The sequence below is a fragment of the Polypterus senegalus genome, chromosome 3, assembly GCF_016835505.1.
Source record: "Polypterus senegalus isolate Bchr_013 chromosome 3, ASM1683550v1, whole genome shotgun sequence".
Classification (NCBI taxonomy): Eukaryota; Metazoa; Chordata; class Cladistia; order Polypteriformes; family Polypteridae; genus Polypterus; species Polypterus senegalus.
The window spans coordinates 247,450,140-247,462,485 of NC_053156.1; the positions used below are offsets into that span (position 1 = coordinate 247,450,140).

A 12,346-nucleotide genomic window follows, 5' to 3' on the forward strand; every position below is an offset into this window, starting at 1 on the left:
GAAAACATCCAGTACTCAGATGTTCCTAGACCTAGACTTAGGAAATGAAAGACAAACCACTGTTATCTTTTTTGTTAAAAGTATGGTAAATTATTATGCAGGCTGAGAGGGGTTCCCAAACTTTTTCATATGACTGTAAATGCCAATGCTCCGCCCTACATTAATTAGAAGGGAGTGAGGTGTGCAAATCTGTCACATGTAATCAATGAATAGCAGATGCTGTCAGTTACCTGGAGGAGATGTAAGTATTGTCTTTGCTGCAGCAGAATACATTTTCACAATGTCTTTGGTAGAGAAGTTGTTTAGACTCAATTAGATATATTTTTGTGACCCTTTCAAATGTCATCTCAAGAAGATAACCTGTGCTTTAAGAGATCATTTAAGTCTCAGGTTAGAGTCGGGTCAAAGCATCTGCAGAAATTGCTGTGTGAAAATATCCACTAATACATGAGAGCAAACAGATCTGCCAGTCTGACTCTTCCTATATTGACTTAGCAGACCCTCCTGATCCTGAACCTATGGCTGGTCCTTCAACATCTGGAGAAGAAGGTATATTTGTAAATGTTGAATTGGCACTTCTAAACCAGTCTTTGTCATTGATTGGTGAATTATTAGTAAAAGAGAGTGGGACAGAGCTCATATCTGTAATTCAAAACACAAAAGATTGACAGTAGCATGAAAAAGAAGTTAGAAGTTGCCATTGGACAACCATTGAGTTCATATAAATATATGGTCTAAGAGCCCGTCTAGTTTAAGTTTAGTTTTTGTGTTAGTTTTTCAAGTTTATGAGGAAAAACTTGACCTATATTTTCTGAAAACATGCAATGAAAGAGTGCATCATCTCAAATATGATTTACTTAATTTTGGCCCTTTTTAGTAAGCCAGTGTCTCTCAAGAAGTCAAAAGTGTGAACTGAAGAGAAAAATTAAATCTATTGTGATTTTACCATTAATTCCCTTTTGTTTTAGTTACTTTGGCATTATTGTCTTTTTTATTAATTTTGAACTGTAATTATTATTTTTATTTCAAATAAAATTATATTTGCACTACGAGTTCTGGCATTAGTCTTAGTTTTCATGAACCCTAATAACTATTTACCATATGCTGTTCACTAACTGCTATTCATCAGCATTGTAAAGAATTATGGTTTTGATACACACTTCGGATAAGTAGTAATATCTCGGCAATGACTCAAAAACCAGTGACCAAATGTTCTGGAGATGTTCAAGACAGTATAAGCTAGGTTTAGTAAAAATTTGACCATTTTTTAAAATATACTGTAGGTTTGTTTGCTATTCAATTTTTAATTATTGTAATCATTCTTAACATGGCCATTTTACATTACACAAAATATAAATCTGGAAAAGAGCTTTAAAAAAATATGAGAACCATTTCTGTGAAGCTGATATTTAGGAAGATGTTTCCAGTCAAAGACATATTCCCAAATTAGTACTAACTTTGTTATTTTATATCTCCCTTAATATTGATCCAAGACGTGTAATTTTGGTTTCACGGATTGCTCATATGACCATATCAACAAGATTTTCTTAAAATCTGTGAGGATGAGGTCCAAAAGTGTGATGATTTGACATGGAAATACCAGACTCTTCCTTTGCAGTCAGTAGATGGATTAGGAGGGCAAGGGGGAACATGAAGTCGCTTGAAAAGGGATGTGTGGCGCTTCCAGTATTTCTGCAAAAGGTCAAAGGCCCAAGTCGAGCCGTTGTTGTTTGTGGCCTGAATGAGGCACATTACCTGCATTGTGAGGGAGCATCAGTGGTGGCACTTAGGCCGTGTGATGTGATTTCCCGAGGGTGATCTGGCTTGCAGTTTCTTTATTTTTGAGGACCCAAGCTTCTGGAGCAGGCCAAGGGGACCCCCACATAACACCTGTCTGTTGCAGATGGAGGGTCTTCTGTTCAATAGTCTCATTTAAAGCTGCTTTCACAGTGTGTCTGGTTTGCTTATCAATGTTTTGATACAAACTGTTGTTTTCTTGGAATTGTCCTGTTGTTAGTTGTAGTTTGTTGTAACTATGGAAATTTTTTTTTATTAAAAAAAGTTTTTACTTGTTAATAATGAAGTTAAAATACTGAAGATCCACTGCAGGTTTTATGTAATACTGCATTTTTAAAATTTGTATTTCTCTTTTATTACTCTAGCCCAGATTGTGGTCAGGTGTTCTGACTTTGTCTGTGTGCCTTTTATAATCTTGCCCACCAGTAGTAGACAATACCAAGCTTTCTTTATGCCAATTGACCTGATGACCTAATTGTTGTATTGTCTTGGATGTTACTAAGGACTCAGTCTGCCTCTACAGTGCAGAGACTACAACTTGGATTGACAGGATTAAGAAGATCCTTTTTCAGTTGATAAAAAAAAGGTTTTCATTGTTTATTTTTCACCTTTAGAAACAATCCAATAAAAAAAACCTTGAAAATAAAAGTGTCATAGTCACTGAAAGCATAATTTCCAACTATCAACATTTCCTGTAAAGGCATTTTATCTTTTCTTTGTATTAATCTTTTTTATGGCGTTATACATTGTTGAGCCCTCACAAAGTAATTGGATGCAAAGCTTCATCATCTTTACAGCAAAGTGATTCCCATTAAATTGCTATAATCAGCTCATATTGCTCATTGTGCAACTGAAACTTCTGCTTGTTCCTACTTGTTCATGCCATCCCATTTGCACCTGAACTTGCTTGTCAGCTACTAGAGTTACAAGCTGCATTGTTTTGAGAGTAGTTACTAGGTTTATTTAATCATCCGTCTTTTGTTGTTCAGTCATTTGTGGTTTAAAATATTGATATAGATAAATGTTGATTTTTTGGGCTTGGGTTGTTCATTGTATCCTGCTTTCCTTAAATAAGCAGCTTTATATTTCCCATAGGAATAAAACGTTTTTAGAAATCCATTTCTCAGTTACTGTATGCGAGTGACCAGGCATAATGCAGTTGATTTATCTTTTGTAAATTGTATTAGTTTCAACATACACTATATATTTCTTTATAATTTGTACTTTTGTTATATGGTACATAGATTACAAATGCTTTTGAATGCAGGATGTCTCAATTTTCTGAAATCTTCCTATTTCCTAATAATTAAATTTTTTTTTCAGTTATCAGATTATTTACAGTGCCATAGGTTTGAAACGGAAAATTTTTCTCAGTCTCTTTTTAGTAATAAATAAAACACCTGTACACTGTTAAAAGCATTAAGTACTAGTAAAAGTTTTCAGATGCTGTTAAAGTACAAATAATACCTAAACTACTCTTTTACAGTCTGTGTTTTTACGTGTCTAGAATAACCAAGAAAATTACATAGTTGTTAGCTGAGTTAGAAATTAGAGATTTGCACCTTATACAAGTATTCAAACTCTGTTGGTCCCCCTTAATATTTGTTTAAGCCTCCGTTTGTTACATCTTTAGGTCTTGTTTCAGATATTTGCAGAGAAGTGTGAGCCACTTTAAAATCTCAGAATGTTTCACTGAATATTTGCCTAAAATCTCTCCCAACTCCGTAACAGTAATATTCAGAGTATTACTACATGGGATAACACTATGCAAGGGAGAACCTGTTGTCGTATCGTAAAATAGCTTACTTAATTGGAACAATTGTACTCCACTTCTCATCACATAATGGGAGAATTATGTTGTATATTATTTTAAGTTGGAAAAAATTAAACTATCTCTCTGAAGAATAGTTTAAGAAAATCTTTGGGATTTTTTCATTTAACAGTCTGTTTTAGATAACAGAAGGATGTTGTATTTGTTTTCTTTTTAGCTTTTTTAGGGTTTTTATGTATGTGTGTGTTTTTTTTTCTTGGAATGACAATGCATGCATCACTGTATTGCTTATTTGTCAATAACTTTGAACTGTGTGTTATTTTATGTGTTTTGTTGTCAAATAAATAATGATGTTTCACTGAATACTAATGCAAAATTTTAATAACCCATACACCTTCCAGATTAGTTACTGATCACCAAAACAGAATTATGTCAAAGGACAAATACTGCTTAAAGCAACAGATGCTATCCCAAAATAAAGGCAAAATCCTAGATCAGATTGCTGAATTAAAAATAATGTCATGGCTTCTGAATAAGCAAACATTTTAACAAATGTACCCACGAATGTCCTATCTCTCAAGTGTCACATCATATTGAATCATTTTTCTTTTTATTGCAATACCTGCAATCGCTTTCGGCAAAATGAACTTGCACAAAATATTATAATATATGAAACACCATTTTGATAAAGCACTATTGCTTGCCACCATCAAAAAGGTCACTCTGACTTTGTGTTTTAGAGATTAGAGCAAAAGTAATCGAGAGGGCCACTGAATGTACAAGGCAGCCTTTTTGATGGTTATGCAGTACCATCAGCAAGAATGGGTAAACTTCCAGCATTGAAAAAGAACTATTATATAAACAGTTGTTCAGAGATAACCATGGGATATTTCACATATCTTCAGATTGCCATCATTTACTTTCCAAAAATGTAGGTACTGAAAAAGGAAAACACTTACTAGATAGATGAAGGAATTTAGGTAAAATCAACTGTCAGAGGTGTCAATGTCTACAGGAAGGGACCATCTCTACCTGGATCTTTTAGTGCATGAAGATATGCTATGAATTTTAAGTCGAAACAGTTAAAAGAAAAATGAGAACATACTCTTTGCAATACCTGCTACATGGCATGTAGCCTACTCACTTACAGTATTCAAAGCAGAAACATGGTCATCTTTACTATCTTTTATTAAATAGCATAGTCTGGTCTTTGCACAGTTTTACTATGCTGAGGCAATCACACAAATAATAAGTGCAAATTGGTGTAATATCTTGTCCAAGCTGATAACTGGTAATGCTGAGAGGCTTATTTCTAAATAATTGTCTTCTAGAACGTATTGACCTTGCCTAATGATTCTGCTTTACTGCAGAGTCAAAGTTGGTTTTACAAAGTGGGAAGAATAACATAAAACCTGCATAAAAGGGGATATATAATCTATAGAAGTAGGATGCAGGAACATTTATCATTTTGGGGTAGTTTACAGACACAAACATTTGGTCTTCATCTCATATCACCAGCCTGAGAGCCAAGAAGTACAAAATATTGTGAAAGTTGCAAAATGCAAGAACTGCCTGAACAGACAAGTAAACTTGCCTATAATCAAAAAAAATCATAATTTCTAAATAATATGTCAGCATAAAGCATAGTATATTTTTAACAATTAAAATTGAACAAGGTCTGCATATTATGCAAAGCCTGTGAAATTTAAATAAAATATTTAATATCTGAATAAATACAGGTGCCGGTCATAAAATTAGAATATCATGACAAAGTTGATTTGTTTCAGTAATTCCATTCAAAAAGTAAAACTTGTATATTAGATTCATTCATTACACACAGACTGATGTATTTCAAATGTTTATTTCTTTAATTTTAATGATTATAACTGACAACTAATGAAAGTCCCAAATTCATTATCTCAGAAAATTAGAATATTGTGAAAAGGTTCAATATTGAAGACACCTGGTGCCACAATCTAATCAGCTAGTTAACTCAAAACACCTGCAAAAGCCTTTAAATGGTCTCTCAGTCTAGTTCTGTAGGCTACACAATCATGGGGAAGACTGCTGACTTGACAGTTGTCCAAAAGACGACCATTGACACCTTGTACAAGGAGGGCAAGACACAAAAGGTCATTGCTAAAGAGGCTGGCTTTTCACAGAGCTCTGTGTCCAAGCACATTAATAGAGAGGCGAAGGGAAGGACAAGATGTGGTAGAAAAAAGTGTACAAGCAATAGGGATAACTGCACCCTGGAGAGGATTGTGAAACAAAACCCATTCAAAACTGTGGGGGAGATTCACAAAGAGTGGACTGCAGCTGGAGTCAGTGCTTCAAGAACCACCATGCACAGACGTATGCAAGACATGGGTTTCAGCTGTCGCATTCCTTGTGTCAAGCCACTGTTGAACAAGAGACAGCGTCAGAAGCGTCTCGACTGAACTGCTGCTGAGTGGTCCAAAGTTATGCTCTCTGATGAAAGTAAATTTTGCGTTTCCTTTGGAAATCAAGGTCCCAGAGTCTGGAGGAAGAGAGGAGAGGCACAGAATCCACGTTGCTTGAGGTCCAGTGTAAAGTTTCCACAGTCAGTGATGGTTTGGGGTGCCATGTCATCTGCTGGTGTTGGTCCATTGTGTTTTCTGAGGTCCAAAGTCAACGCAGCCGTCTACCAGGAAGTTTTAGAGCACTTCATGCTTCCTGCTGCTGAAAAACTTTATGGAGATGCAGATTTCATTTTCCAACAGGACCTGGCACCTGCACACAGTGCCAAAACTACCAGTACCTGGTTTAAGGACCATGGTATCCCTGTTCTTGATTGGCCAGCAAACACTCCTGACCTTAACCCCATAGAAAATCTATGGGGTATTGTGAAGAAGAAGATGCAATACGCCAGACCCAACAATTCAGAAGAGCTGAAGGCCACTATCAGAGCAACATGGGCTCTCATAACACCTGAGCAGTGCCACAGACTGATCGACTCCATGCCACGCTGCATTGCTGCAGTAATCCAGGCCAAAGGAGCCCCAACTAAATATTGAGTGCTGTACATGCTCATACTTTTCATGTTCATACCTTTCAGTTGGCCAACATTTCTAAAAATCCTTTTTTTGCATTGGTCTTAATTGATATTCTAATTTTCCGAGATACTGAATTTGGGACTTTCATTAGTTGTCAGTTATAATCATCAAAATTAAAAGAAATAAACATTTGAAATACATCAGTCTGTGTGTAATGAATGAATCTAATATACAAGTTTCACTTTTTGAATGGAATTACTGAAATAAATCAATTTTGTCATGATATTCTAATTTTATGACCGGCACCTGTATATTATGCAGATCTGGAAAATATTGCCCCCTAGTTATCATTAGTTTTTTAGAGAGCAAAACACCCATGTCGATAATGTGTTAATAATTGAAAATGACCACTAATTATAGGTATTGAGGCACAGCTTTGTTAATCCTGAATGAAAAGTACACTAAATAAAATTGGGAGTGGTCTCCCATAGACTTTCTCATATACTCAGATATGGGGATGGATATTTGAGGAGTAAACCGCAAAACAATGATTATCTTTATATATTATGTACATTATAGAACCATCAACAACAAATCAAATCAAATTAGCAATATATTGAACAATTATTATAAAAGTAAAGTTAAATAGATCGGTCTCTGCAGCTGCATGAATAAAAGGTCAGGTACCACTTCCGCCGTCTTCCGGTTAACGAAAAAAGCCCAAAAGTTGATAGAAATCTATGTTTTGTACCTAATACTGTACTTGTATGCAACATTTGATTAACCTAAGTGAAAGCTTTTTTATATGTCTGTGTGAACATACAAAAACACACACAGACATAATTCCAAAAATGGTATTTTGGACTCATGGAGATCTAAAACGTCGAGATTCATGAAAATCTCGACATCAAATCTTTGGACGATTAGAATATTTTCCCTATAGTTTGTATGCGACAGAGTAAAAAGAAGAACAAGGTTTGTTTGAAAAAAGTTTGATCTGTGTAATCACAATACTTTAAGTTTCCAAAAGCCCTGCTTGTACAATTAGGATTGAAAAACTCTCTTGAGCTTTGTACAGTAGTTATCTTGAACTCCATATACTTACACTTAATGTCTTTTTATGTCTTTTTCATCTTGTCTTATTTTTATTTTATTTATGTTTGTGTTTTTGTCTTAAAATAAACTTTTAGTGTTTTTTGACAAATATTGTGAAAAAAGGAGTTTAACACTATTATTCAGGTTGAAGACTAACATACTGTTTGAATGTGCTGCCTTTACTGTCTTTACACAAATAATATTTACCTTTATTCAGACACAGTGTAGTAGGTTTTGGGCACAGTTTTAACTTACCATTACACTGCTCTTAAGTGTCCAAAATTGCATTTACATCTCTTGTTGAAATAACTGCAAAAACAAATGTGTTAATTGGGGATCATTTAATGTTCACAAATATGCAATTTTTCAAATTCTACAGGAAGCAGACTGAACAAATGCAAAGAATTATTAATAAGTGAGTATTTAAAGTAAAGTGAACATTGATTGTTTTAATAGGTTCATGAATAACATTGTATTTCCTGAAATTCACTTTATATAAACCAAAAATAACATTAGAATAAGTATCCAGCAGCCATTCACTTCAGAAGAGGTCATCCACCTGAAGCTAAGTATGTTGAGGCCTGACCAGTACTTGGATGGGAGACCAACCAGGAAAAGCTTGGGTTGCTGGTGGAAGAGGTGTTGGTGAGGCCACCAGGTGACACCTACCATGTGGTCTGAATGTGGATCTCCAATGCCCCAGTGCAGTGATAGGGATATGGTGCTGTAAAAATGACGCCATCCATTGGATGAGGCTTAAAACTGAGGTCCTGACTGTCTATAGTCATAAAAGATCTCTGGGCATCCTTCGTAAAGAGCAGGGTGTTTTTCAATGTCCAGGCTAAATTGCCCTCAATGGCCTAGTTATTCTGGCCCCCTAATTATCCCCTGTCTATAATTGGCTATCTCACCAACTACTTCACCACCTAGTAGCTAATGTGTGGTGAGTGTACTGTTGTAAAAATTGCTGCCGTTGCATCATCCAGGTGGATTCTACATATTGTTGGTGGTTGAAATGGCTCCACACTCGCTATGTAAGGTGCTTTGAATAGTGAGAAAAGAGCTACAGTATATAAATGTAAAGAATTATTATTAAAAATAGTATGAAATAACTTCATTGTAATTTTTCAGAACTAGTAGTTCCTTTTCTAAAGCAACATTAAAATGTAGTTAATATTTTAATACCTTCTTCAAGATGATAGCTTTGGTGGATGTATAACAGGGAACATATTTAGATTTACTTTTTTTGGATCTTCCATATAATTACCGAATTGTAAAATTTAAATAAGACTGAGAGCAAAGACATATGATAGCATATTGTTTTGTGCAGTTTGAATTTAGGGAAGAGTTTCAAATCTTTCAAAAGATATAAGAATATAGATTTTTGTTGAAAGTTGATATGTATTTTCATTTATTTTTAGAAAATTCCTACATATAATTCTGTACAGCAGTGCATGGTTCGTTTGGCTTGGTTTCTGGGTTTGCCTGGGTTTCCACAAATTACTGAACACTGTTATTTTCATCCGAACATCCTTTGCATAAAGTATCTTATGGAAGCCAACTTACCAGGTATGCTAAAAGTTTAAATTTGACAGTAACTTGTATATAGACTATTTTCATGCCATAAAAGGAAAAACAAAAAAGAATCAGGCTGTTCTTCTTCCTGTTAATAATGCTACATATGTGTTTCTGCTATGTTCTCTGTGCTCAAATGTATGTCCATGAATATTGATGCCTGCATACATAGGCATTCCTGTACAGTGTTGCATACATTTAAAGAAAATGTTGAAGGATTGTATATGTATTAGCCATCATGTGCAAGATGAGCATCCAGGTGATATATACTGTGTGTGTGTATAAATATAAATATCCCAAAAACCTGTTTATTAGGCTGCTTGGCAAGTCTGAATCAGCCCTCTGTGGGTGTATAACAGTGTAGTGGAAATGGAGTGGTTTCCCATGTAGAGCTTGTTCCTGCCCTGTAAGAAGTGCTTGTGATGCTTCAACCTATTTGTTGTCATTGGGGGAAAAAAGTCACAAAATGCTAACTAATGTATTTAATAAGCAAAGGGTCTGATTTTTTTAAGTTTGCACATTCATTATTAGAGTGACAAAAATGTTGCGTTGTGTGGGGCTTTTGCTTTGCTTATTGCATAAATGCTGGTTGGCCAGTATGATGTGCATGATTGTCCCTCCTGTGTTCATTAAATTTCCTCTCAGTTACACAGCCTATAAATTCACATTTGACTGCCATGTAATGTGTTTCTGTTTGATAGATTTGTATTCAAAAGAAATGCTATCATGTTAAATTATTAGTGATTACATAAGAAAACCTCTTAGCTTTTATGCTTTGGTTAAACCTTGGGCACACAGTTTAATATTTCATTGCAAGGACAATTTCATCTAATTATTTCCACATTGAATGAAAATGTAGTACAATTTTACATTTTATTTAAAAGAGTAATAGAGTTTTACTTTGTTTTACACATACTTTACCTTACAGCTGCTGTAACTAAGTTTCTGTCATGATCATCTCTTATCACGAGTATATGATTAATCATTTTGATGTTTTGCATGTTCAATTTTATAGCAGAACCATTCAGTTTTGCAAGAAGTTTGTGTGTCTATAGTATATTGTGATAAAGGTAACAAACACATAATGAGGTCAAGAAGAAAGAGTGAAGGTAAATATTTTAGTACTAAATGGAAATAACTAAGTTAAAAGGAAACTTCAGTAGCCTACAGGAGAATATTCATAACAATTTAAATCACTATATTTTTATGCATTTTTGTTTATTTTCAAGCTATGGTACATACTAAAATAATTGGACTGTATATTGCAAGATTGGCAAAGGGGATGGGGTGAAGTATTGTGGCAATGTTTGCTGTGGTCCAATTTACATACTTTACTGGTGTGTATTTATTTTTGAAAAATACAGTTTAGGAGTTTATATAAATCATCACTATGTTCTTCAAAACTTGTTGGCCAATTGTCGGCCTAGTTGTGTTTTATTTATTTATTTAATTTTGGTATTACTGTATAATCTTGAAATCATTAAGATTTTTTAGTCCTTGGAACTACAGACTTTTTACTGATTTCTTTATATGTGAAAATACTAGACAGATATAATTTTTTTTCCTTCTTTTTCATTTGGTCTTCCTGATTTCCCTTTCAAATGTTGCCCTTGTGCTGCTAAGACTTATAGTTAACGGTAGCTTATGCAAATGACAAAACCACATGAGTCAAAATTAATCTACACCTGCTTTCCTGTTAAGGAAAGTTGAATTATAAGAAGCCATTCCCTTCAAAATGTTGAATAGAAATGATGAAACAGTGTATAGAGCACAACTGTCAATGTGTTTCATTTGATCATATCTGGCTAACTAAACAGGAGATAGACGTTTTGCTTGCTCATCAGGTAGGGTGGACAGTGAGCCGGAGTGGTGGTTCTGAGGCTAGGAATTTTCTCTGACATTTGGAAGGTTGCCGGTTGTGATCCCGTAGACGCTAAAAGTGACTCTGCTTTGCTGGGTTGAGCCCAACCTGCAATTGCTCCATCCTGAGTATGACGTTAATTTGCATGTAGGCCCTCCAACCTATAGGGAAAAACCTGGGGGTTGGTGACAGAATTGGCACTCCAGTTCAGTTCCATCTGATCTTCTGTGGGGCTGAGGTGTCACCTGTTGCATGGCTGCACTTGGGACCTAATCTGAGATCCTGAGTTGGTTTGTCATGTGATGAGTGTGGCCATGCGCTGTATCAGCACGTGCTCCTAACCTCTCTTATCAGGTGGTTCATTTATCATTAAAGACGCTATATTGCAAAATGACTAAATTACCTATGATAGTTTGCACTATGAAAGGCTCTATACTATACAGCGTTGACTTCCCATACCACATCAACCAAAGCACTGTAAAAGTGGTGTAGCATGGGATTAAAAATTAAAGGCAGTTTTCCATAGAGGCATTGAGTGTAAATGCCTCCACTTGCATCTTTGCAGTGATCCATGATATTGATTTAACAGCTGAAATTTGAGGCTCACCCAAAAAAAAACATGGGAGTTTGCTTGTTATCAAAAAAAATCACAGCTTACAATGAACTCCTTCAATCCTAATGTAATGTCTTCTTTTTCCATTTATCTTCACTGCCATCAAAATATTTTGTTGACCTGGAAATAACTATCAGTTTTCAGTTCCCTTTACCCGCAGACTGTAGCCATTAATATATTTGCCAGATCTCTCTATCTGTCTATATATATATATATATATATATATATATATATATATATATATATATATATATATATATATATATATATATATATATATATATGACATACTGTATATAGTAACTGACATTTGATTGTTACTCCAGACTGTGCTGTGCAAAGCTGCATCATTTTGCTCATGTTTTTGCATTTCACTTCCACGATCAGCCATCTCGTGATTTTGAATGGTTATCTTGTTATCTTTATTAGTGAAACTTACAGCCAGACAACTTCACAACATATTTGTGGGATCAAAAAAAATATATATTTTTGCACCAGATTCTGTCCGTTACACACTTAAAACGTGACATCCCTGACTGTTGTTTAATGCCAAGATTTTCTCATTAAAACAAATGGAAAATTACTCATAATTCTGATTTTCAATTTATTACAGTGCT

The 12,346-nt window shown here is 34.8% G+C and overlaps 1 protein-coding gene across 2 annotated transcripts in view; it reads left to right on the forward strand.

The window, feature by feature from the left end:
* Positions 1-12,346, forward strand: part of taf1b (TATA box binding protein (Tbp)-associated factor, RNA polymerase I, B) — a 203,337-nt gene that overhangs the window by 86,485 nt on the left and 104,506 nt on the right. For both annotated transcript variants that reach the window (XM_039748885.1, XM_039748886.1), the window contains exon 9: positions 9,102-9,249. In XM_039748885.1, coding sequence (XP_039604819.1) covers positions 9,102-9,249 — 148 coding nt within the window. The remainder of the gene's footprint in view (positions 1-9,101; positions 9,250-12,346) is intronic.